Raw genomic sequence first — 27250 nt, forward strand, 5'->3', positions numbered from 1 at the left:
GAAGCTATGAAAAATGGCAAGATAGGAAGCAGTAAGTGTGTAACAACCTCCGCATACATTTAGTCGAAATTTCAGGAGTCAGTGGAAGAAAAAAAAAAAGTAAATTCTCTAAAATCATCTTTTTTTGAGCGACATGGTGGCTCAGGGGTTAGCACTGTCACCTCACAGGAAGAAGGTCATAGTTTCGAGTCCTGACTAGGCCAGTTGGCATTTCTGTGTAGAGTTTGCATGTTCTCCCTGTGTTCGTGTGGGTTTTCTCCTGGTGTAACGTTTTCTCCCACAGTCCAAAGACATGTACTATAGGTAAATGATTTTTTGTTTGTCAATCAGAGAGTGTATGGGTGTTTCCAAGTGATGGGTTGCGGTTTTTGTATAACGATGGTTTGTTCTGTAGATTATCGAAAAATCTTAAAAGGGGTTCATAATTTTGTCCCAAAAATCGTTTTTAAAAATTAATAACTGCTCTTATTCTAGCCGAAATAAAACAAATAAGACTTCCTCCAGAAGAAAAAAATATTATCAGACATACAGTTAAAATTTCCTTGCTCTGTTAAAAATCATTTGGGAAATATAAAAAAAAAGAAAAAAAAATCAAAAGGAGGCTAATAATTCTGACTTCAACAGTATATATATATATATATATATATATATATATATATATATATATATATATATATATATATATATATATATATATATATATATATATATATATATATATATATATATAATATTGATCAAAATCTATAAAATGCTAATTTTCATTATTACGCTAATGATAGTCATAGAGTACACACAGCTGCATCTACACCTTATCTAGGCCTTTCTCAGCTACAGATTGCTTTTAATGTACCTTAACATAATTTATTTAAAATAAAACTTATGTTATTTTCAAATAAAAAAAGCTAAGCAAAAGCTTAGTATTATCCTTCCTGTACTACTCATGGCGCTGAGATTGAATTGATGTCCCAGTACAAATATCTTGGAATTTTAATGGATGATTCTTTTAGTTCTCTTTTTTTTTTGGTAGCCTTTTTTTTTTAGGCTTCTATTTTAGAATTAAGAACTGCCTTTATTTTGATGCTAAAAAGAAGCTGGTTGATGCAACATTTATGTTGATATTGGACTACAGTGATGTTATCTATATGCATGCTTTTGTCTCAGAGTCTGCATGCATTGGATACTGTTTACCATGGTTCACTAAGATTTAGAAGTAAATATAAATCCCTTACTCATCATTGTGTGTTGTATACTATGGCAGGTTGATCTACTTTGTCCGTTTGTAGGCTCAAACATTGGCATATCTTTGTTTACAAATCTATATTGGGTTTACTCCTATCATATCTTCAGAATTACATTTGTAAATAAACTGTCCTTAGCTTTGGCCTTCGGTCACAGGATATTTATTTACTGTCTGTTCCTAAAGTGCGGACTGAGATGGGGAAAACAGGCTTTTAAATACGCAGCACCTTTTGCATGGAAAAATCTACAAACAAAATTGCAGTTTAAAGAATTGATATCACTAAATGCTTTTAAAAAGAGTATAAATGATTTAGAAATTGAAACGCAGGCTTGTAGATGTTTTGATTAGTTTGTTTGTCAATGTGTGATTTATGTTATCTGTCAAATGTTTTTTGTTTGTTGTCTGTTAGAGCCAGGTGACGTGTATTAATCTTGGCAAGGATGCTCTTGTAAAAGATTTTTAATCTCAATATGTCTTTTCTGGTAAAATAAAGGTTATAATATTAATAATCTCAGTCCAATAGAACACCTTTGAAATGTGGTTGACAGGAGATTCGCATCATTTGTGCAGCTGACAAATCTGCAGCAACTGCGTGATGCTATCATGTCAATATAGACCAAAATCTCTGAGGAATCAGTACCTTGTTGAATCTATGCCATAAAGGATAAAGGGTGCCTTCACACCTGTGGATCGATTCTCTTGTTCTGAAACAGGGATAAAAATTGGTACAATATTGCTCTTTGATCTTGGTGCGGTTTGCTTTCACACGTCAAAGTTTATAAATGGACCAAAAGAGCTAAAACAAGTCACATGCAAGTTCTCCTCGCATTGGTCAGAGTTTCACAGTTTATTTTGCAGTGTCCCTCTCAGCTGTTGTGTGTCCTTATTTTAATATATGGCAATAAGCAATAAGACATTAAAAAATGAAAAGCTGCGCTTTCATTTTGAATGGTGACGTCACTAGATATAAATCGGAGGCAAGACTTGCTAATACATAGCTGTTGGCTTATGCATTATAGGCTTTACATTATAGAGAGAAATAACAGATGAACCAAGATTGCTGTTCTGTCAATTTTCGGATAAACAGCTCTTGTTAATAGTTAAAATGCTTTCACTTTCATATTTGACATGAAACGCACATTTAGCAATGAATCCCAATATCCCACCTCAACGTTACTTATAATTCTTTCTTCATATAGCTGTATATACGCCTATTACATATCCATAACACACTGTGATATAGCCTGGTTCGGATCGTATTGCTATTTTAAATCTTTTACTAGTACTTGTGTGTATTTACATGTCTTAAACATAATATATGCATTATGCAGTTAAAACGCATAATTGTGATAATATGACAAGTCTTTCTCTGGCTCAGCACCAACCAACGCATCAAAGCTTAATTTGAATTTAGAGACTTGCAGGCTAAGGGAACAGCATAGGAGGAAGTTGCCACGGGACTTGGTGCTGGTGAAAAGTAAAAAATTGTGTATTTATAGATAGATTGGCTACTAGATAGAATAGACAAGGGTAGATTGAACATGTAGCAGCTGCCGATGAGCTGCGTGCTGCAGACGCAGCTGGTGTGAAAGGCAAATGCTTGCGTGCTGCTCCCGCACTGCTTGCGCTTACGGTGTAAAACAGGCATAAGGGTAAACGAGCTAACACTAACTTGTCATGCTTAACAAGCTGGATAACAATTAAAAACACTAGCACCAGGGAGTTTACGACCCTCACTTCAAAATGGAACAAAAGTAGGATTCTTTAGTGATTTATCGTGCTGTTGCTCCCTTCCTCATCATCCCTCTTAGGCCCCGTTTACACTAGTGCGTTTTAGTTTTAAAACGGCATTTTAGAATGAAAACGATCCGCGTCCACACTCGCGTTTTACCCAGCGTTTCTGAACAGCTTTCCGTCCACAACAAAACGCTGAAAACGCACATCACGTGACCACACACACACTCTCGGGCAAGCGCTGCAGCCCATCTACCCAGATGAGAGCTGTGCTAGTCGGACCTCTCATCAAGCATCTCCCGCTGGATCTAATCTCACTATATTTATTAAACGTGATATTTCATTCATCTTGTTGTCTTTATCTAACGACATATTCCCTGACTTTGGTCATTGGAATCGATTACTTAACGTGTTTTGGCTGAGCGCAAAAATAAGTTAATGATTAATGTAACGTAGCCTACATTCTGTATATTGACTAATCGCTTGCCTTTATTTCCTATAATGTATAAACTTATTGTATGTTATACTTTTATAATGGCCATTATCGATTATTAAAAATGATATTCAGCAAAAGAGAGGGTGTGTTTCGTATTTTCACTGAAATTGAAAGGAGGCATGTGTTATAGGCTCCGTTTTGTTATAAATATCCACACAGTGAAGATGACGCTCATATTATGCAGCACAACGCCTCAACATTTCTGCTGTCTGTTAAATTGCTAATATTAAAATCAAAATAGGCAGTTCCCTTAAATCATGTATACAATTTATTGTTGAGAAAGTGAAACAACGTAGCCAGGGTGATGTGAATGAAGTTATAAAGTACACTGTTCCCTTTGAAGATTTACCCATGTCCTCGGTATAGTCTGTTTTCCATATCAAACTGAGAAGAAGACTTGCGAAGTCTGAACTTACAAGGAGTGGATGCAGGACTGAACTGTGTGTGTTAGGCTACTTAATATTGAGGAAAAGCCCCAATCAGAGAGGCGAATGTCAGCAGCCCCGCCTCCGTTTTCCGATGTCTCTGTTTTCCATTATCCACACTGAGACGGAGCAGCAGAGTTTCAGAATGAAAACGGCCTCTCCAGCGTTTTCGAAACGCTCCGTTTTCGGCGCTCGAGAACTCCGGCGTAGTGTGGGCGGTTGGCGTAACCGTAGAAAAATGTATGCGTTTTCAGACTAAAAAGCATTAGTGTAAACGGGGCCTTAGAGCTGCACAATTCTGACTAAAATGAGAATCGCCTTTTTTTTGCTTAAAATAAAGATCACGATTCTCTCATGATTCTGTAGATGTAAAATTAAGCTTAATATGAGATTGTTTTTTTTTCAAACATGGTAAAACAACAATATTAATATTATGTGTAGGTCTACTGGTTTCTATACATAATTATATTCTACTTATACTAATTCTGATTTTGAATTATGTTTGAGATAGGCCTATGTTTGCAATCTGACCTTGAGAACATCATTAGACCATTTAATTCACTGGTAAAATCAACATTATATAGGCTAGAGTAGTTATACTGACACTGAAAACATTTATTTTCATGCACAACTGTGTGTTCCCTATGAAAGAAAAAAACATCAAATGCTTGTCGCAGTCGTTACTCTAAAGTGCGATATGATTATTTAAATGATGTCCTCGCCTTCGGTTTAATTTTTCAACTGCTAAGTGCTGTTCATACTTCGCGCTGCTCTCAAACGATCACTCTGTGCCACAAACTGGATATTATTTACAACATTATTACCGGTTACTCAGCATATGCAGGTTCTGTTCACTAAAGTAGACGCGTGCACGTCTATCATTAAGTAGGGCGCGCACCCGCACAGTCAGCAGCTCACGTCACGTGTGATCATCTAGGGGGTCGAAACGAGATCGCAATCTTTTTTTGATTAATTGTGCAGCTCTAATCCCTGTCTATAAGGCGCCTGGTGGCTAATGAGAGAGACAGTGTTCACTACGCGCTGAACTAAAGTGTTTTTTTTACCGTCTCACGCAACATGACAAATCGATTATGAAATTTGTTGCCCACACTTTAGGGCCAATTTCAATTCTACCACTTAGCCCTTCCCCTTACCCCTACCCCTCGTTTTGCGCATGCCCGTGAAGGGGGAGTGGTGTCCTAATTCTCTTAAGCTTGAAGGCGTAGGGCTAAGTGCAAGGGGTATACACCCCTTTAAACGAATATTTTTCAGGACCACACTTGAAACCAAGGGGTAAGAAACATTTCCCAGAATACCCCAGCAACAGCTGCACCCGGAAGTAAGGAGATCCACAAATTAGTATTTTTTTGTCATTATTATGAATTTTTACAACAAACGAACACGTGTTAATATTTTCATAACCGTGTTCGTGTTTTACTGTCATGCTTTTTAAAAATAACACTAAAATAAAAAAACGATAAATTTCGCGATTTATACTTCCTAATCATAACTCCTGTACAGCAGTCTCACAACATTCTGACACTCGATGACACTAGAATACCCTGTCAGTAATGTCTAGTGGCTGTCAATGAGCTTTTTACAGTGTCTGCTATAGTGTTAATATTGTTTTTGTGTGTTTACATAAATGAATATGGCCACTGTGTTAATTGCACAGTATAACGATCTTATTGCCACATTAGATCATTATGATGACACAATATATGCCTTCAGTGATTTCCTGAAGATAAATACCAAAAATAACACAACAGGAATCACTCCAGCAGTCGTGATTGTCAGATCTCATATGAAGCAAGAGATCGCGGTGACAGATGATGACATGTGCAGGTGCTGTAGTGCGGTCCCAATTCTTAGGGGTAAATTTTGAAGCCCTTCACCTTAACCCTCGGTTGTAAGGGCCAAGGGGAAGGTGGTTGTACAAAAATAGAATTGTGATTGCGCCTAAGTAATTGATTTTTATCGATTTCATTGGTTCGTTGTTGCAGCCATATTTAGGAGATATAACACTGATACAAACATGTAAAGCTTGTAGTTTGTCACTTCTACTTAAATGGATGAACAGTTTTATTTTATCCTCTCGTACTTTGGTCTTGTACTAACATACTTAGGCCTGATCCCAATTCTATTTTTGTACCCCTACTGTAGCCGCGAATATTTTGGTCTTTGGTTTTGACACGTTTGTTGCTTGAACGGGTCCATTTAAAAAGTGAAATGTCCATACCTTTACAAATAATTGTCCATTTTGTCAAAATAAAAGTAAACATCAAAACAAACATAAACCCATTCTCACAGCATGGCGGTCAAAAAGTTTGTTTGACCTTCTTCTACACACCTCTCACTCGTCGTGAGGACAGCATAAATACCGTAAACATCCTCTAGTGGTGCAAAAGAAAATTGCAACCCATAAATGGCTCCAACACCTACCCTTTCCCCTGCAAAATTTACCCCTAGAAATTGGGACAGCACTACAGCCCCTGCATACGTTGTCATATGTCATCGCAATCTCATGCTTCATATGAGATCAGACGATCTGCTGTAGTTATTTCAGTTGTGTTATTTATTGGTATTTATCTTCAGGAAATCACTGAAGGCATATATTATGTTATCATAAGGTTATCAATAAGATTGTAACTATACTGCGCATTTACACAGTGGCCATAGTCAATGTAAACACACCAAAAACAACATTGACATTATACCAGACACTGTAAAAAGCCCGAACCCAGCCACTAGACATTAGACTTTATGATGAGTTACTGAGTTATTTTAACGAGTCTAGTTTGGTAATTCTATTATAAAATAACACATATCAAGAAGTTTTGTTAAAAATTGATATCAGTTACAGTTATTTAATGAAAACTAGATTGTCAAATAATAAAATACATTATGCCAAGGTTTCTGATAAGAGGTTTGGTATAATGGTATATTTAAGCTTCTGCTTTGGTGATGGGCTGCTGAAGGTGTGTTCCTCTAGCTGCGCTGGGCTGTGTTGCAGTGGGATGAATGAGCTGAATTACTTTAATTAAGGATGTCCCGATCCGATATTGATATAGGAAATTCATCCGATATCAGTCCAAAAAACTATATCGGACTGTGTAAAAAATCTCCGATAAAAGCAGTCCAATAATCTCTAAACTCCGTTACAGTTATTCTATCCAGCAGCGTCCAGAGCTAGCGTGCAAAGCCCACATGATCACAGCGCTGCTTGCTAGCAAAGTCTCTAAGATTTAACATGCGTTGACAAAAAAACAAAAAAAAAAACACACAGTTTTGCAAGCTCTGCTATGTACGTATTAGGGTTCGTCCGATAGACAACACCGGCATCACGATCCTCCGCCCTGCCCCCGTTGCAAATCCGCTCGCGAAAAGTACACACTCAGGCCGTGTTTACACTAATATGTCTTTGTTTTTAAATGGCATTTTAGAACGACAACGATTTGACATCCGTAGTGGCGTGTAGCATTTCTGAGCAGCCCTCTTTCCTTACTACTGCTGAAAACGCACGTCACTTGACCACACACAGACGCACACACAGCCATGCGCTCGAGACAGCGGGTCCAGGCAGTTAGCGGGTCAGTAGACTGCTTCAATATTTCACTCAATTGTACTTAGTCATTTTGGCGAACACCTCAGATACTGTTGGCTGGTTCCTGTTGGTTGTGCACCTTTTTTACCGACGCCATTATAACGACAAAGATCGCTGCCTATTCACGAGTCCCGCAGAAAAAGTGATTGACAGGTGGTAATTATGTGTGTAACTTGTCTTTATTCATTTACTGTATGATTTGTGTATGGGTAAAACAAAGACCATGCAGGTCAGGTAGTTTAAACAGTAGGCTACAAATAATTAATTCATTATTAATGAATTAATAATTCATAATCGAAAATTGAATTGAACCGTGACTTTAGAATCCAAAATGTTATCGAATCAAGAATTTGGAGGATCTTGACACCCTTTTGTGAAGTCATACAGCACCGGATAACTCAAAACAGCAACCACAAGTCTCTCCTCCATCTTCAAAAGTCACCTTAGTCATCTTGACAACACAAACACTGCTGTCACCTCAACGGCAACACCGCCTCTGCTTTTATTTGATTGGTAAATGTAAAAGACACGACTGACGTTACATGCCTTTTCCACTCAGAGTTGACTTTTTTCAACTGCAAGCGGACAGCACGTAATGTCAAAAAAGTGAGTCGCAGCAGGCGGTTAAAATGTGAGGTGTGCAGGGCGCATTAATAGTGCGCAAAACACTCGCATCTGTTAGTAAAACGTTCAAAACAGGCGCCTCTCATTGCAAAAAGTATGTTCAGCGTGATCAGCCCATAAGACTGCAAATGTTGTTAAGAAATTGTTTTTAAGTGGCCTTTTTGTGCTTTTTCTATCTAGGTGGAGGAGGTAAGCGGAAAGGAAGAAGTAAGAAATGGAGAGAGATTCTTCGTTTCCCTCATATCAGTCAGTGCACAGAGTTGAACAAAGCCATCGGTAAAGTACAGACAATAAACTGTTGCATGTTTCATGTCCCTATGATTTTAATGCACCTCATCAGCTATAACATACTCCTGGCCAGATTTCTTCAATTTTGTTGTCCTCTGTTGTGTTAAACTATGTCTAACTTTAGATTGTCATTGACTCTGTGTTCACTATCTGAGATTTGAGCACTGAGTGGCTGGCCACCATTTTTGCCCCAGTGGATTTTCTTTGTATAGTTCATCTGTCAAAGCCCTTGGCTGTAGTGTCCTAGTCTAGACCCTTGAGGGCACTTTGTTGTATGCTGTTTTGGTCCACAAAACTGCAGTCCCCATCATTTTTTGCTGCTTTAATTTATATTTTGTCTTCAGGTTTTTGAAATTTCTGTTGTTATATAAACCCTTTGTGTTTGGTTTGTCGTTATGTCTGGATTTTGTTGGTTATTTGCTGTCTTTCTAGTCTGTTCAGTGTATTTATCTAGTTGTGCTTTTCTGTTGATTGCTAGTCATTTTTGATATTTTATCAATTAAGAGACAGCACTTCCTCCATTAAGTTTTTATGATAATCCGTGTTTTAGAAAAATTATAGTGAGGGATGCACTGTGAATGTAATGAGTTACACAACATCTCAATCTCTTAAGAGCTTTGAGAGCTTGTCTTCTTGTCTTGTGGTTGTGAAATATAATACTTTGCTTTGTCTGGGCTCGCCACAGCAAAATAATGTAGATCTGGCCAAAGTTATAAATGTTTATGTTTTAGACACACAAACAAGCACACGTGTGTTATGTATTATACGTCTTGAAAATGCACAACTATGGAAAAAAATGCATTTTCTCTGTTTTTTTAATAGATCTGCATCTGCATATATTATGGTTCTATTGCTGTCAAATTGGTGAAAATCACTAAAAAGGCTAGAAGTGGCTTAAACTTTAAAAAAATCATAAGAGTCCAAACCTTGTCTTTGTACTGTGTTCCTTGTTTATATGGTTAAATATTTGCTTGGGTGGTGCTCTAAATTGTTGCTTGGGTGTGGCTAGAAAGTTTATTGCTTCCTATTGCTAATTATTGCCTGCTTAATAGGCCAAGTAAATTTTTACAGTTTCGCTGTGTGCATAGTCGAAAGTAACATATATGCAGTTTCTTTCTGTGGCTGATTGAAACATTGAAACCTTGGAAATATATATCCGTAAGTGCTCAATTTATTACTATTTATGTAAATATTCAAGGGTCATTTGATTATTATGGCTTTTAAACTGCCTGTATTTTGTTGTACAGACACTTCTTCATCGTTTACATGCTATGGTGCTAGTATAACAAATATAATAATTGTTCTAATATTCCATGCCAATTGTCTCATTTAATAGATTTCCTCATATGCGTAAAGACATATGGTTGAATTGAAAAGAAGTGGCCGCTACTGCTACTGCTTGAGTATCTCTGCACCTACAGACTTTTGTCTTTACTTGGTGTAAACAGGTCACTTTCTCTTTTCATAGTTCAGATTTTTTTCCATTTTTTGATGTTCTATGTGCTATATTTATATACATTTTCTTTGATTGTTTGGAGCTTGCCTTATCCTTCTTCACAATGGACATGCCGGAAGTATTGCTTCAAACTATTTGGGACTATATAAGAATATATAAGAATTGTATAAGAATTGTGACTCTACAAACTTTGTTTCAACTGATTCAAAATGCAGCTTCCTCTCTTTTTAACCATGTATCGGAACTGTGAGTTCAAACAAGGACAACATGGATGATTTGACAAAACGTGTTCAAAAACTCGAAACAGAAAATACCAAGTGCAAATATGAAAGCCTTCATGAATTAGCTGCTGGTTCAGCTGTTTGACGAATCGCTTTCCTGTGGCCTCTGTGATCAAGATCTGGCTCAAAACCTGTAGTTTTTTAATTTTCACGGCAAAGTTCGTTTTCTTAAACTCCAGTCAAATCACATAAATTTTTCTCATGATTTTGGCTTAATTTCCTTGATGTAGGGTGTTGTGAGGATTTGTAAATGACAAATAGGTGCTGTGACACAAGATTCAATTGTTTCCTATCGTGTAATGTGGCATAGGTTATGAAACCATTCAGAATTTTCTATTCAGAAATTGACATTGTCTGTGATGCAGCAAGTAACACCATTCACATCCTCTCCAATGCATATTATAGAAGGCATCCTGATCTGTAACCTTTAAAAAGCCCCACTATGTCTCCATAGCTTTTTGGACCACCGTCTTGAAACCGCCGTATAACTGCAGTGATACAGACAGAATCTGATCTGCCCAGAAGTGGCCATGGGGCTATATGCCTCCTTGGCATTAGCATTCAATAAGTCCAGTGTTTTATCATTTCTTGTTTTATAAAGATAGTTTTGAAGGTGGGTAAGATTAAATCCAGACAGACAAGATTAAAGTCACCAGGGATAGCAACAAAAGACTACCTTCGCTGTCTTGAAATTGATGTCCACAGCTCGCACTATCAGTGGAGGGAGGAATGTTAACTGTGATAATAATGCCATGGGAAGACTTTCTTGGCCAATGATATGGATGGAGACTTGCTGCTAGCAATTCAATATCGACACTGCACACACTTTCTTTTATCGTAATGTGTCCAGGATTGCACCACATTTTGTTGACATAAATCACAACACCACTTTCTTCAGTTCAATTCATCTTTATTTGTATAACGCTTTTACAATATCGATTGTGTCAAAGCAGCTTAACATAGAGGATCATAGTGAATTGAAACTGTGTCAGTTCAGTTGTCAGAGTTTAAGTTCAGATTAGTTCAGTTCAGTGTGGTTTAATTTTCACTGCTGAAAGTCCAAACACTGAAGAGCAAATCCATTGATGCGCAGCTTTACAATTCCTGAACCATGCAAGCCAGTGGCGACAGAGGCGAGGAACAAACTTTGCCAATTGACGAAAGTTAAGGAAAAAAATCCTTGAGAGAAACCAGGCTCAGTTGGGCATGACCATTTCTCCTCTGGCCAAACTTTTTCTGCAGAGCTGCACTCTAGGCGCTGGAGACTGGAGAACACTGGGAGTCCATCATGGAGAAGCTGCAGGTGCAAGAGGTCACCAGCTGGTATACAGGCTGGCCCTTTAGGATCAATGTGAATGCTCGTCTGTCACTGAGGTCTTACAGAAATCAGTCTCATGCTCTCCGCTTCTCCATGACCACCTCAACAGAGCTGAGCCAGACACCAGACCACCTTTTTGCTTCTTGCTGCTCTCAGCACAATTCCTGTCCATACACACATGCAAGCCAACAGCCAGCATGAAACACTCTCTCAATTATCACAAGTGATGCAAGTTTGTCCACTTTGTTTGCCAGGGATATTATGTTTCCAATAACGATAGTAGGAAGATGTGGTCTAAATCTTCTCTTACTTCATCATTGCATTTTCGTCACTCTGCATCCTTGATATTTTTGGTTCGTTGTCCATGCATGCTGTTTTGCAGCAAGCTCAACAACTGATCTTTCGTTTAAACAACAGAACCTTTTTTTGTGTGTCTGCTCCAAAATGGGACTTCAGCATGATAAAAATAAGCCAAAAGCCATAATAGCCAAAAAGAAAACAAAAATAACAATAATAAATACAGTAATAAAAACTATTAAATAAGACCAAGCAGCTCTGGAAGGCCTTAACTTAACTAAACTGTCAAACATTTTTATTCTTGCACATTTGACTACATCCTGACCTAACTCATCAGGGGATTTTTCAGAGAATGCAGTTTTGGGAAGTTTCATTTGGCTCTGTCCCAAACCAGCAATCAACAAAGGATCAACCAATACAAAGTAAAATGTTGCATGCTTGATCACTTACTTTATTATTCTTCCAAACGGATTGAAGTTCTTTGTCGCTACAACGGATTGACGAGTTGTGTATTTAGAGGGGGATGTGATGAGAAGCATGTTCCACTTTCTACTAAGGCTTCTCTCTGCTGGTGATCCACTCCTGGTTTTTCATTCTCGCTCATGGAAAAACTTCTCTGTCCACTTCATTTTAAATGCTATTTGTATGTTTATTTTTTATTTCATTAACGCATGAACACAGCATCTATAATACTTAATGTAATGTTTTGGGAATGATTTAACTGTTTTAATAGACTGAATCATTATTTTAAAAAATGTATACCTGGTGTGTGCATCTTCTCTTTTAATAAGGGCGTTGCGTGTTTTTTTTAATTTACTCTACTATAGCATAAAAATACCAAATATTTTGCAGAAAATTTTTTAAAATGGAAGATTTTCTTAACATAACTTACTTATAATTTTATTATTTGCTTACATTTATTTGTGATGTGATCTGGGTCATATGTTGCGCTGGAGCATTTTGAGGTAATTGGAAAAATTGGTCAAAAGTGTTTTTTTTTTTTTGTCAGAATTTAATTTAATTATTACTCTATAACATCTTGTCTGTTGTTGTAAAAAAAAAATCTAAAAAATGAAATAACCCAGTCCAGGAGAATTTCTTTATTTTTTTTTTTTTATCTATATTTTTTATTATTTTCACATCAATAATTTACAGAGTCATTTCAGTATACATGTAAACATTCTTTTCTAACCACCCTCCACCCTTTTCCCACCCTCACAAGACAGAACACTTAAACAGACATACTTGTGAGAGATCGAGCTGATGTGTAAATTAAGAGGAAATAAACAATAAACAAACAATAATGACAAATACAGGATTAAAGCAATGAAGTGTCATACTTTTCCATCCGTATGTTCAGTCTATGTAACATCCAAGTTATTCATGTATTCAATAAATTTACCCCAAGTCTTCTCAAACATTTGAAGAGTTTTTTTTTTAAGATTAAACATTATTTTTTCAACAGGAACATAAAAAGAAAGTTCTCTAAGCCATACAATATGACTTGGTGGTTCTACTGATTTCCAATGTATAGCAATGCATTTCTGTGCTGCTATCAGAGCCATTTTAATTAAACGTAAATTTTTCCTTTCATCGAACAGAAGAACTGATTCATCCCCTTACAACATAAATCTTGGATCAGGTAAAAGGTTAACTTTGGCAATTTTACTAATAGTTTGTATTATATTTCTCCAATAGGTTTTAAGTTTGGAACATGTCCAAAACATATGAAATAATGTACCAACCTCAATCTTACATCTAGAACAATGTTCTGAATATGAATCACTCATTTTGTGCAATCGTTCAGGTGTATAATATACCCTGTGTAAAATATTAAACTGTATTAATGTATGTCTACTATTAAATGAAAACGTTAAGGCACTTTTACAGATATGTTCCCAAGTATCTTGATCAAAAATGCATTCTAAATCTTTCTCCCATTTAAGTTTTGAAGATGACACTTCCATCCCATACAAATCGTTGAGGTTGCTATACATATAAGACACAAATCCTTTGGGTTCTTTTCTCTTTCTTATAATAGCATCTATTGGGAGGGAAGAGAAAGGTCCTAAATTACCCTTTTGCATTGTGGTAATAGTGTCTCACCTGAATATATTTAAAAAAATGTTTAACAGAAAGGGAAAACTTTAATCTCAATTGTTCAAATGTCATTAGTACGCCCTGCTCATATGAATCTCCAAACATCTGTATTCCCTTTTTATACAAGTATTGTGTTATTCCATCTCTTAATGCTTCAGGAAGAGATGGGTCACAGTGAAACCGGGTATTATTATACAATGAAAGTAGCCAATTATTTTTTTTCTTGATTACAAACCCCAATTTGCAAGAGTGCCTAATGAATGGGTTACGAACTGCCTTCATAACACAATTCAAAGGGAGAATTTCTTTATTGAGAGGTGTTGGTTAATCTGCAGTCATACAGCATCTTCAAGAAGTATACGGGCCTGCAAGAGCCTCTCTGGAGTCTCTTGAAGGTCTGCAGTCTGCAAGTTTTTATCACAAGTCTGTTAGCAAGTCTAAAATGAGTCTATAATATCTTTTTAGGAGGAGGGGAGTGGCTAGATGGATATGACTAAACAAAGCATGCAAATGAAGTAGATACCTATCTACTTCATTTGCATGCTTTGTTTGGTCATCTCCATCTATTTTTTTACTATTATTTTTATTTTATTTATTATTATTTTATTTTTTACTATTAATTTTAGATGTATATACTTGCCAAGCCACTGACCACACAAGTTTATCAACAAAAGGGGTTTTTTGGCCTGCAAATATCACCCGAAGACAAAGGCACAGTCGTTACGACCGTGTCTATAGCATTTGCATCACTTTGGCTCAGCCCGTTCTCAGGAACAAGGTTTAATGTTCCTCATAGCTGTGCTGTTACATATTCAAATTAAAAACCAAAGAATATTTATTTTTAGTTATATATAGATTATTGTTATATTGAAACTACATTATATAAATTTATTTCCACACTGTCATCTTCTAGATATAACTTCAACTGCAAGTTCAGCAGCAATGCCCAAGTCCAATTGTGCATGCTCTCAAAAAACATTGAGAACATTGAACATATTATTACACTGCTCCCTTTCACAGGTGTAGTGATGTCATTGCATCCTTTGTTGCTCCTTGTTCCATCTCTCATGAACAAATTGATCATTTATCCCTGAAATTGACTGTTACTTAAAATCTTAAAAGCTGCATGTTTTTTTATTATTTAGTAACTGGTAACAACTGAAGGGGTGTTCATCAGACTATTTTTGTTGCAATACTACCAAGTAGCTGTAATTTGTAACTATGAAGAATAGCCACAAATGTGTTGCAGTAAATTTGTACCCAGAGCAAATTTGCAAATGTGCATTTGCATTTACTCAGTAAATAATAAATGTGTTTTTTTCTTTCCAACAAACACAACGCAATATTTGCACCTATTCAAATTCTTCAGTACAGGTCTGCAATTCTTACTGGATGAATCCCAAATAAAGATACTCATCCGCTTATGTTCTTTACTACCATTGGTTCAGTGAATATGATGCAAAACACACCTGCATCTAAAAATGTGAAGTCACAGACAAAATTTGCCCATCTGCAGATTAGAATGTGAATCCATGCAAAGAGAGTTGCATGCATGTAGAATGTTTTCTGGACATATGTTTTTTCCAACTACACACAACTGTGTTGCTAAAATGGCTCGAATCGGCCGTTATGGGTCTTGTTTTTCGCTTGCAAATCTTTTGCACTACACATCCGTGTGATTTTTGGTGTGAAAGTGATTTGTGCGTCTGTAAATGCAAAGGTGGACTCTGTCTGGAGCGGGAAGTGGAGTACACGTTTTCATTTTTGTTTTGTGCATATAGTGCTCAGCATAATTGAGTACAGCCCATTATGAAAATGAATATTTTTATCCATTTCTCAGTGAATATAGGCAATGTGTTTTGGTGCATTTAAACGGATTTATTACACAGATATATTTATTAAAATAATATTTTCGTCACCAAACATCTAGAAACTGAAAGATAATGCAATTAAAATCAAGCAAAATATTGCAGAAAAAGTTACAACCTACAGAATTTCAGCTAAATCTTTTTGTGTTTCTTGATTTTTGCTCCTTATTAAAAATTTGTATTTAACATTTTTCTATGACATGTAAATGTGGGTGTACTAGTTTTTGGACCGTTATTGTAAGTTATTTTGTTAGATAAACTCCAGATTTGGCTTCAGTACTGACTAATTTAATGTATATGCACAAATATAATATATAGCTTCCTATTAAAAATATGAATTGAAAAAAAGATTAGTGAGAGGTGTACTTATACAGTTGAAGTTGGAATTATAAGCCCCTGAAATATTACCCCTCCTGTTTATTTTTCCCACAATTTCTGTTTAACAGAAGAGTTTTTCAACACATTTCTAAACAAAATAATTTTAATATCTAATTTCTAATAACTAATTTATTTTATCTTTCCCATGATGACAGTAAATAATATTTTACTAGATATTTTCAAGACACTTCTATACAGCTTAAAGTGACATTTAAAGGCTTAACTAGGATAATTAGGTTTACCTGGAAGGGTATTTTAGTAGTAAGGTTAGTGTATTTAGGCAAGTTATTGTATAATGATGGTTTGTTCTGTAGACTATACAAAATACCTTAAAAGCTTCTAATAATTTTGACCTTAAAATGTTTATTTTTTTCATTTTTTTTAAAGAAATAAATCAAATAAGAAGTTCTTAAAAGACTTTAATAAAAAAAAATGCTGCGAAAATTTCCTTGCTCTGTTCATGTGGGAAATATAAAAAAAATTAAACAAATTACCCCACTGCACTGTACCCCAGTGCTGGGTCACTTATGTAGGAGTTTGGTGTTTTTGGGCAGCAGTCATCCATTAGGGGTTGTTGCTTTTTTTTTGTTTTCTGTCTATTTTATTATTATTGTGCGTTCATCAATTGCTGCTGCCCACCTCCTCCTTACCCTCAAATGTGAAATTTGAACACCTTTAGTAACACGTCAAATTAAATTCTGAAAAGATAAGGCATTTTTAATGGGTCAAAAACTTTCATTCCAAAATAACATACTGTAGTAATATTGTTGAATATTACACTGTCTGGATAAGCATGGGATGATAATCGTTTTCAAGGTTTACCGCGGTTCAAAACTGTCAAGGTTTTAAAACCGCCAAAATGTTCTGCTATACTGTTCCCACATTATATGTTTAAGTAAAACCGTGATATTTTTATCCAAGGTTATCGTACCGTCAGAATGGTTTACCTCCCATCCCTATGTCTGGATTCTCACAGCTCCCTTTCAAAGTTCGAAGATATGTTATTCCTAGATAACAACCTTTGAAAATAATGAAACCCGCTCATCTGGGTTCTGCAAATCGTTGTTACTATCATTGATTATGTTCACATCAATATTTATGCTATATAATTTGACTTAAAAAAATTAAGAAAATTAAAAAAATTAAAAATTGTATTTAATCTTGTGATGCAGTGCAGATATGTAATTTACCACAGATTTAAAGTGCTGAAAAGTTATTGTTTCTAAATAGCAACTTTAATTTTCAGTGTTTAGAATTACATTTGAAACATCAGTAAATGAAGCATTGTTTTTTTGTTTTTTTTTTGTTGTCTTTTTCCCCCATTAAAGTATGCATATGTTTTTCTAAGATGTATATCAAAGTCAATTTTTTCACCATGATACCACAGCAGTACAATTTGAAAATTTTTCCTTTTGTTTTGTGTGTCAGAACGAGACTACGTGTGCCTGTGTGAGAGGCAGCCCATCGGGAGACTTCTGTTCCGCCTCTACTGTGAGACCCAACCAGAGCTTCAGCGATGCATACAACTTCTGGATGCCATGGTATGTTAATGTGCACATACACATATCTCTGATGCTTAGTGCACCTGTTTTATTTGCTACTGAAAATGGATTTTGTTGGTCAAAACAGCTTTTAGTTACTATTTGCTGGAACTATAAAAAATAATATCATCAGCTTAAGAAAAAAAAAGACCGGGAAAGGGTGTACATAGGCTGTGTCTGAAACCGCATACTTCCATACTATATAGCTTGCTAAAAACAGTATGCGAGCCGAGTAGTATGTCCGAATTCATAGAATGTGAGAAGTACCCGGATGACCTACTACTTCCGGCGAGAAGTGCGTATCCCATACACGCTGCGCTTTATCCTGATGCCCTGCGAGAGAATTCGGGAATGGGAGTGAAGCAATGTAACTCACGAGGGTGGGTCATGTGATCATGACAAAATGGTGGATGTTGTATGTCCGAATTCCATTCATACTGCTTACATTCATACTACAAATAACATACTTTTCTAACGGCCGAGTAGTACATTTGGATTCAAATGAAGTACCTACTGAGTATTTGGTGGTTTCAGACGAAGCCATAGTGTTTATTTTTTTTTAGAATTTACTGCTCCCTTTTTTCATCTAACTGAATAAAAAAATGTAGCCTGTGTGATGCAATAGACCCTTATGGATCTACTGCAGAACGTTAACTCAGGGTTCCCCCCCCCTCCCCCCCCCCCAAATGGCCTGACTCGAACATCTAAAAAGAGATGAATTTTATTCGCATTGCATAATAAAATGTCCAGTGGCAAAAAGTAAATATAATATTAACAGGTGTTCATATAATTGAATAGGGAAGCTTTGTTGGAGTCATATACTGTAGCTGGTGTGTCTATCCCTGCTCCTGGTAGGTCAGATTTCACATTTCATTTAAATACTTTTCTAGATATCTAGTAAAAACAAAAGCCCCTTTCACACAGTGATACGGGTACATATCTGTAACATTTCTGGAACGAGTTTACCGGTAAATTAAAAAAAGCACTGTTTACACCGCAATTACGTTACGGAATTTTTCCAGAAAAGTCCATTTATACATCTATACCAAAATACCAGTAAATTCTGACATCATTTACCATAAATGACCTCTAAACGGCTGTGCTTGCATTTGTAAACATTTGACTACATTAAAAACTCGGTGGATGAATAAATATTGTGAACCACTTCAATGAAAGCATATAGAGGGATACTTTCGCATCATAATAGTTAAACATGGCAGTTTGTTCATGTTTTAGGTTGCAGAACCATCATTTGCTGCTGTTTTTTCGGCTTTGCTTCACTCTTGCGTTGTCCACTTCTGAAAGCATCGGATATCAGACGCGATTTAATAATCATGCGTACGTTATTAATGTGAGCTCAGCAGGTTCGTTATTTCAAATATAGACACGTGGGGAGCTCTCTTCTTCTCTTCTTCTTGGCTTTGTGGCGGTTCATCAAGACAACGACAAGGTTTGTTTGAGCTCCGGTCGACCATGGCTTGTTATTATATGTACATTAGGCTTGGGCGGTATCCAAATTTTGATACCGTCAAATCGCCTCCATATTTTACCCCGGTTTCCGGTATTACCGGCGTAATAAAAAAATTATGACGTAAGGCTCAGACAGCGTCACCAAACTGTTGGCTTGAGCCTAAACCATTCAGAAACTGAATACCTTCTATGCGACCTTAGGCTCGCGGTCAGAAAGAGAGAAAGAGAGAAAGAGAGAGAGAGAGAGAGAGAGAGAGAGAGACAAGCGACGCACAGCACCTCTCTCTCTCTCTCTCTCTCTCTCTCTCACACACACACACACACACACACACATCTCTCCCGCGATTTATTCAGAAATTTACTCCCACACCATAAGAAATCTGGCCGGCTCCCGCGGTACTGCAGCGGGAATGCAGAGCTGTAATCGGGCCATAAAAATTATACCCGATAGGTCCCGAGTCCGACAGGTACAGTTTGATTGACAGCTTTATAAAGCCCGAACCCTTTTACAGCCCGACATTATTCAAATGTGCACAGGCACACAGCTCTATTGCATTTTTTCAAGAATGAGTCATTTATATGTTTTAACATCATTTATCCATAACAAACGTAGACTAGGCTATATGCCACTTGAAAGTTGGAACAAAGAAATAAAATAAGTCCTCTGTAACATCGTAACATCTCAGCACTCTATAGGTCTAGGTACATGCACTTAGCCTTTAAATTAGCATACACACCAATGAAAAGTAATCTTGCTTAACAAATCAAATTAAAATAAACTCTAAATGGTGACGGGTATTTTGGCAATAACGAAATTAAGATAAAGGCTCTGCAAGATGTGTTTCTCCACTTCTCTTCACAATCTGGCATTAGGGCGGCGGTGAAGCTGAATATTAAAAGAATAATGCCACCATTATTCTGTATACTCTGTCTACATCAGGGGTCTCAAACTCGCGGCCCGCGGGCCATTTGCGGCCCTCAGTGCAATATTTTGTGGCCCGCGCCGACCGCTGTACACTGACAGAATCAGCGGAGCGGGGAGAGAGAGCGCTTCCCGCTCCGCTGATTCTATCCGTACACAGCGGTCACTGGCATTCCCCGCCCGCCGTGTAAACAAAGGGGCGAGGATGCCGGTGACGTCACCACGCACCCCGCTCCTTTGTTAGACGCTGTGGCGGGCGGGAAGTGTGGAGGGGCGTTGTCGCGCGCGTTCTGATCAGCTGTGTTGTCGCGCGCGTACTTAAGAGCGGTGTTATCGCGCGCCTACTGAAGGGCGGGACCGAAGGTGTGTCGCGTCGCGGGGGCACTTTTGATCATTTTGGAAGGGCACTTTCTATGCAAAACTAAAAAGGGCATGTGCTCTGTCTGCACAGGTCGAGCCCTATGTGTGCACGTGCCTGCCCTGCATCTTATATATATTATAGGTAGATACAGACGGGTACAGACTGATGTGACTGGAGTGGGGTGGGGGTGTTTTATTTATACATATATACGTCTTTTTTTAGGTGAGGGAATGAAAGTTTTGAGTGAGTTCCCCCACTTTTTTCCCTAGGACTTCAATAAGTCAAAGTACAGGTCTAGACTTAATGATGATCATCTTCAAGCCATACTGAGGGTCTCAACTGCTTCCGCTCTAAAGCCAAATGTGGTTCAGATTTGTGAGAAGAAGCACTGTCAAGTCTCTGGCAGCAAAGAGTATAGGCAAAAGATGCCATGTTCAGAAGAACTGTTCATAATCTTCACTCAATGTTCTATTAATGTTCAGGACACTTCATGTTCAGAAGAAATAATTAAAACTGTTAATAAAGACATTTGAGGACTTTTTTTTTGTGAAATCCCTTATGCGGCCCAGCCTCACCCAGACTTTGCCTCCTGCGGCCCCCAGGTAAATTGAGTTTGAGACCCCTGGTCTACATTATGATTATATGCTTTAATTAATATTTATTTATAATTGAAAAACCCTTTACTCACCAAGATTAGGCTACGTGTGTTTGTGGAGGAACATTTAAATCCACAGGCTTTAGCGCAGTCCTGCGCTCACGGGCTCCAGCAGCTAAACACCCTTTCCTGCTGCTACAGGTCGAGATGCAGAGTTCTGATCTGGCTGATTTTGCAAGTTTTGGGTTGGATTGTTTGTTCATCTTCTACCAGTCCGGAACATCCATTTTATTTTCCATGACAGCAGTTTCACTTTAGCGAGAGGCCTCGTCTTTTTACCTGTCAGCTTGCGGTTTAGGGCTCTACCGTAATACGCAGTGTATGAGCGACCGCGAAATACCTGCCGCTGGAATGCGCTCTTTCTGAGCTAGTGACTGGCTTGACCGCCGTAATAATTCGCTTTTTTTACTACTTCATCATCATTTGTTTCACCTTTGCAGGGATGGATTTTAATGCAGGGATTTTGATTTTTTCGGGTCTCGCCAGGTTCGGGCAAATATCTTCAGCTCTAATGCAGACCTCTAGTTCATATTAACCACGTCTCCCTTCTGTTCAGTCGAAACTGCCAAACTGCAGGACACTTTGAAGCGCGACTCGTCACGTCACGTCACCTCTCCCTCTCTCCCCCTCCCTCTCCCTCTTCCTCTCTCTCTCTCCTCCACACTGTCCCGTGATGACAATCACACATGCGTTTTTGTAGGCATTAAATAAAGGATATTTAATATTTTATGACGGTATAACGGTATTGAAACTGACACCGTTGCTATTTTTAGATCCCGCGGTATACCATAATACCGAAATACCGCCCAAGCCTAATGTACATATTATTACGGTGTAATGTCTCGGCTGTGTTTTTAAAAATGCCACTTCTATTGTTTTCATTCTCCTGCTTCTGCATATCTCTGTAAACCACTAGCGTTCAGCTGCAAGTTTAGCTTCGCCTTTTGGTACCCTTTTTTTCTGCTAGGTACCCTTGGCAAAGGGTGACCAAAAAGTGGTAATAATATATACATATAATAACAAGCCATGGTCGAATCTTAAATTTTATATGGATGAGAAAATGAAAAAGATTTTTGCATGCATGTAAAGGCTCAGTGGTAGTCAACTCACTGCAAGAAGGTCTCTGGTTCGAATCCTGGCTGAGCCAGTTTGCATTTCTGTGTGGACTTTGCATGTTCTCCCTGCTCATGTGGGTTTCCTCTGATTCCTCCGGTTTCCCCCACAGTCCAAACCAAAGACATGCTGTATAGATGAATTGGGTAAACAAAATTGGCTGAATGTGTGTGTGTGTGTGTGTGTGTGTGTGTGTGTGTGTGTGTGTGTGTGTGTGTGTGTGTGTGTGTGTGTGTGTGTGTGTGTGTGTGTGTGTGTGTGAGTGAGAGAGTGTATGGGTGTTCTGCTGCATAAAACAGCAAAGTAACTGGCGGTTCAAATAAAGATAAATCAGGGACTAATCCAAAGGATAGTGAGTAAATACTATAGCTGGGGAATTTTGATTACTTTCAAAAAGAAATATTCATTTCTTTACAGAATTGAGATTTACCTAATTAAAATCTACAATCCTGTTTGTGCATTGAAAAGCAAGGTAAACGGTAAGATTTACTTGAATATTGATGGGTATTTGATGTATTTTCCAATGTGTTCTGCAAGCAGAAGTTGTGCATGCATGTGTTTGTATAAGCCACCATAAGGAAAGAGCCTGGGGGATTTTTTTGAGGCCTGCGCTGACGTCAGAGAGTAGCAGGATCTTGATTGTTGGTGCGAGTTAGACAGCACTCTCTCTGTGTCTGCTCTGTGTGTAGTCTCTGTGTGACCGAGGGACAGAAACTTGAATTGAGGATCCATTTTACAGTAGTTGCTTTATGTGTACACAAAGAAAAATTAAACATGTCTGAACTGCCTGAAAAAATAACTCAACATGACCAGGTATTCTAAGTGGCTGATGAAAACAATGGGGTATATGCACACACAGACTTTTAAATTCAGTCCGCCAGCCACAGGACATCCGGTTAATTGTCAACGCATACAAAATCGTCGTGTTTAAGATCTGATTTCTTTAAGAAAATATCTTCACTGCCTGGCTGAGATGCGATATAAAGTTGTTATTAGACCAAACAAGAAGCACTGCATTAAATTATCATTTTTTCCATGCCATGTCCTTAAAATATGTAAATTAATTTTACCACAGTTTTTTCAATGGAATTTCTGTGCTCACCTGCTGCCAATAAGAGCGGCTGCGTTTAAAAGGTTTTTCGTCACTGTTTACGATTTGACAACCAAATGAATGCCTAAGTCTATGTAACTGAATATATTTGAATTACATTACAACGTCAATGCTATAAAAAGAACATTATGAAATTGAGTCATATAAATCTTTAAAAAAAACTCTTTAAAAAAAAAAAAAGCTTTTAAAAAAACTCTAGCTGTGCATATAAACTATTGAAAGTCATAGAACGTCATTATTTCTATTAGGCTATGTACTGTAGCAAAATGTACTAGATAAAATAGAATAAAATAGAAATTTTGTAATTCCCTGAGTAATTAATAAGTAATTCCAGTCAGGGTTTAGAGCATTTCATGTTATTGAAACTTAGTTACTGGACCTTAATAAGGGCTTTGATACTCTTGAAATCTTTTTTGGATAAGCTTAAATGATGTCAGCATAGATAAAATTGGATTATAAATCATTTTTAACTGTTTTATATATTAAATATTTTTTAACTGTTATACGTTTGTATCAGTAAATAAATAGGATACAATTGATATTGTTTTCTCTTGTGTTGCACATAAATGAACTTCCACTAAAGCCTGGTTTATACTTCTGTGTAGAATGATCGGCGTGGCCCATGGCGTATGTCTTGCGCGTAGCCCTGCACACTATTTAATTGCTCTGTAATAACGCTTCCGAAACGCTATATAGCAGTGAGGTAATGAGCAACTTATTTTAAGGTAGGAACCGGCGGATGTGCAACAACTTTTAACATAAAATAAGTTTCCATCTAGACCTCCTTCACGGTACTCGACACGGTACACACTCTAGATCCATCGAGTGCAAGCGGTCCCCTACTGAAAAAAACAGCTTAAACCAGCCTAGGCTGGTTGGCTGGTTTTAGCTGGTCGGCCAGGCTGGTTTTAGAGGGGTTTTGGCCATTTCCAGGCTGCTTTTCAGCCATTTCCAGCCTGGTCGTAGCTGGTCAGGCTGGGAAATGACCAGCTTGACCAGCCTAGCCAGGCTGGGAGCCCAGCTAAAATCAGCTATGTCCAGCTTAAACCAGGCTGGTCTAGCTGGTTTTAGCTGGATTTAGTTGGTCATTTTCCAGCCTGACCAGCTAGGACCAGGCTGGAAATGGCTGGAAACCCCTATGCTTTTTTAAGATGGATTTTTTTAGCAGGGTCCTGCCCACACTCACACTCAGTACTACCGAGCTGACCAATCACAGAGCTTGTGCTACGACGTGTCGTTACATTTTTTTGAGAGGTGTGCGTCAGCGTCGGCCACGGCGTGGGCTATGTGACCACGTGCAGGCTGCGCCGTGCGCTTGACGCAGAAGTATAAATCAGCCTTAAGAGTCACTGATGGCATAATATTTATTTTTGATTATCCATTTAGCCGGCAGCTAGCTATCTGCAACTCTCAAATTGTCGCCCACTAAAGCTAAGCAGAGCTGAGCCCGGTCAGTACCTGAATGGGAGACCACATGGGAATGCTAGGTTGCTGACGGAAGTGGTGCTAGTAAGACCAGCAGGGGGTGCCCTACCTGTGGTCTATACTCTACACATTGGGGGAATCTCAGTATAAAGCGCTTTGATGCTCCAGAAAAGCAGTATGTAAGGAATAATAATAATAATTATTATTATTATAAAGGAACTACTTAAAGGAAGTTATTTCAATAAACTTTGAATTTTTGGAATTTTGTATAATTTTAAAATTATTTTCTTTTATCTTGTACTCACAGCCCTAAATCTTTCAGTCAGGGTGTCCGTGGGGTCTTTTCAAGTCTTAAAATGTGTTAAATTTCAAAACAACAATTTTAGGCTTTAAAAGTTCTTAAAATCCTTGAAATCTTTACTTGTAGGCCTTAAATAATTTTAAACAGGTCTTAATTTTCGAATGTCCATGTAAAGCTACCCAGTAAGGCCAACAGCCATAGACTCCATATCAAAAAACTCTATTTATAACTCTATTTACCAGTATATGGTTTAATTATCTTCCTCACATAAACATTTGTAAGTTCTCCATGTATTTATAGACCACATGGGGTGAGGACACTAACCTGGACCAACTGTTGTACATTTAGTTGATTATACTTTTTATAGATTGTCAAAAATATATACTAAAAAAATTGTAAGTATGATCAGCATGTTTCCACAGATAAAGGGTTGTTCAAGTAATTGCACTTTGTTTTATGGAGCAAGAAAAAATCCTTAGGGTTTAGCCCTGCCAAGGTCTAAAATGTTATTCATAATGGCCTAAAAACAGTCTTAAAGTCTTACATTTGACTTGGTGAAACCCTATTCAGTGGGGTACATACCACGTGTTAAGGGGAATGAAAATGATACTGTTGTAATTGTTGAAATATTGTATGCACACACACATAATCTCCCACTATGTAATGACGTTCAGTGTATTTAGTGACGCTGATGACACTCTCAATGGTTCTCCAGGACCTTATGGAATCCTGCTGTGTTGACCAGCTGGTTACCAAGCAACCTGAGGTTACACATGGCAGGCTTCATGAAGCCCATGTGTGTAGTTGTGAATCATATGTGTGTTTGCTTTGAGTACTCTACAGCAGGTCCACTTGACACGTGTGCAGGTACACAATTTGTGAAAACATATGCTTTGGTTTGGGCACACAAGTTTGTGTGTATGTGTTTTTACATTATCTGAGATGGAACTTAGCAGGGGGCAGGTGGTAATGGAGAGTCTTGCATAACGTTATCCATAGAGCACAAGGACTGGAGAGGGTGTTGATTATGTGCCATCAAGTATTTGCATCCTAACACACACACATGTGCGCACATACACACACACACAGGCCTATTTGCAACCTCAGGGAAGGGATCTGTGGATAGTTTAGCACGTTTGTAATCGCTCACAGAATTACTTATATTGTAAGAATCAGTAATTAAGTTTAATTACAGTGCAAGTTTCCAAAGATTTGAAAGTGATTTACATGGAATTATTCACAGTTTACACTTAACCTCACTTATTTGTCCACCAAATAGAATGGTTAGTGTAAAAGTTATCTTTAGCAATTTCGTATTATGTCATTACGTGGCCAACATTATAAAACAGAATTCAATTATTTGAAGAGCAAGGTAGCAAATATCTGAAGTTGAGTCAGTAAAGATGCAGTAGTAGGTGATCTGCCAAAATGCTAACCGGTTAGCATATTATCTTTGGACGGCAGCGGAGGGACTGTGTTTTATAGCCACGCCACCTGAAATCGCGAACACGCACAGACTTGAGACATGACAGCAGACAATCCACTAGTTTGTGTCATTCACCAGTTAAAAATGTAGTTAGAGGTTGGCTGGCGTCGTGCAGGAATTTCACTTATCACTAAGTCACACTTACATGCTATTTCAGAGCGAATATTCAGAGTAGCATGGTAAACAGTATAGGAAGGCTGTCATTGTTCAAAAATCAATGTGAATATAAAAACAAAAAGTCACACCAATCTTTTGCCGGAAGATTTCAGTGGCTGAACAGCACTTCTGTGCATATAACCCATTCATAACACAACAGAATCTACATCAGCTTTGTGGGACTAAAATAGTTTTAAAACAGAACATTACCTGTCTAAAAGAAATACTTCCGCCTTGGTGTTGTCCTTTCTTCAGTGTGCAAAAGTAACTCGAATATTGATTCAGGATTTTAAAGTTTCAATTCAGCATTTGATTTTACCGTGACTGTGACTGTCTGGTGTGCACATGTCGTGAATGCGCAGCACATATGTAGGTGTGCATGTGTTAATGGCGGATATGCGTGAACAGAGATGCGCAGAAACCCAAATCTACTTTTGGGCTACTTATCGGAATTGTGGGAAATGTTGGCCCGACAATATTTAATTGAATGATCATTTTTTAGTTTTATGCCTTACCCAGAATATAAAATTACATATAAACACATTTAAATCTTTTACTTTAATCAGTACTATTGGATTGTGAAGAGACTTTCAACCA

General features: G+C 37.6%; 1 protein-coding gene across 5 annotated transcripts in view; it reads left to right on the forward strand.

The window, feature by feature from the left end:
• The window catches only part of grk5l (G protein-coupled receptor kinase 5 like), an 821722-nt gene that overhangs the window by 19072 nt on the left and 775400 nt on the right, over positions 1-27250 (forward strand). For 3 of the 5 annotated variants that reach the window (XR_012384732.1, XM_690749.10, XM_005167252.6), the window contains exons 2-3: positions 8307-8402; positions 17541-17653. Coding sequence is in view for 4 of the 5 variants with exons in the window: in XM_690749.10 (XP_695841.5) it covers positions 8307-8402; positions 17541-17653 (209 nt within the window). In the remaining variant the exon portion in view is untranslated. The remainder of the gene's footprint in view (positions 1-8306; positions 8403-17540; positions 17654-27250) is intronic. The other 2 variants (XM_073911117.1, XM_068223220.2) reach the window with 1 other exon arrangement.

This window comes from Danio rerio, chromosome 8 (genome assembly GCF_049306965.1).
Source record: "Danio rerio strain Tuebingen ecotype United States chromosome 8, GRCz12tu, whole genome shotgun sequence".
NCBI classification, from domain to species: Eukaryota; Metazoa; Chordata; class Actinopteri; order Cypriniformes; family Danionidae; genus Danio; species Danio rerio.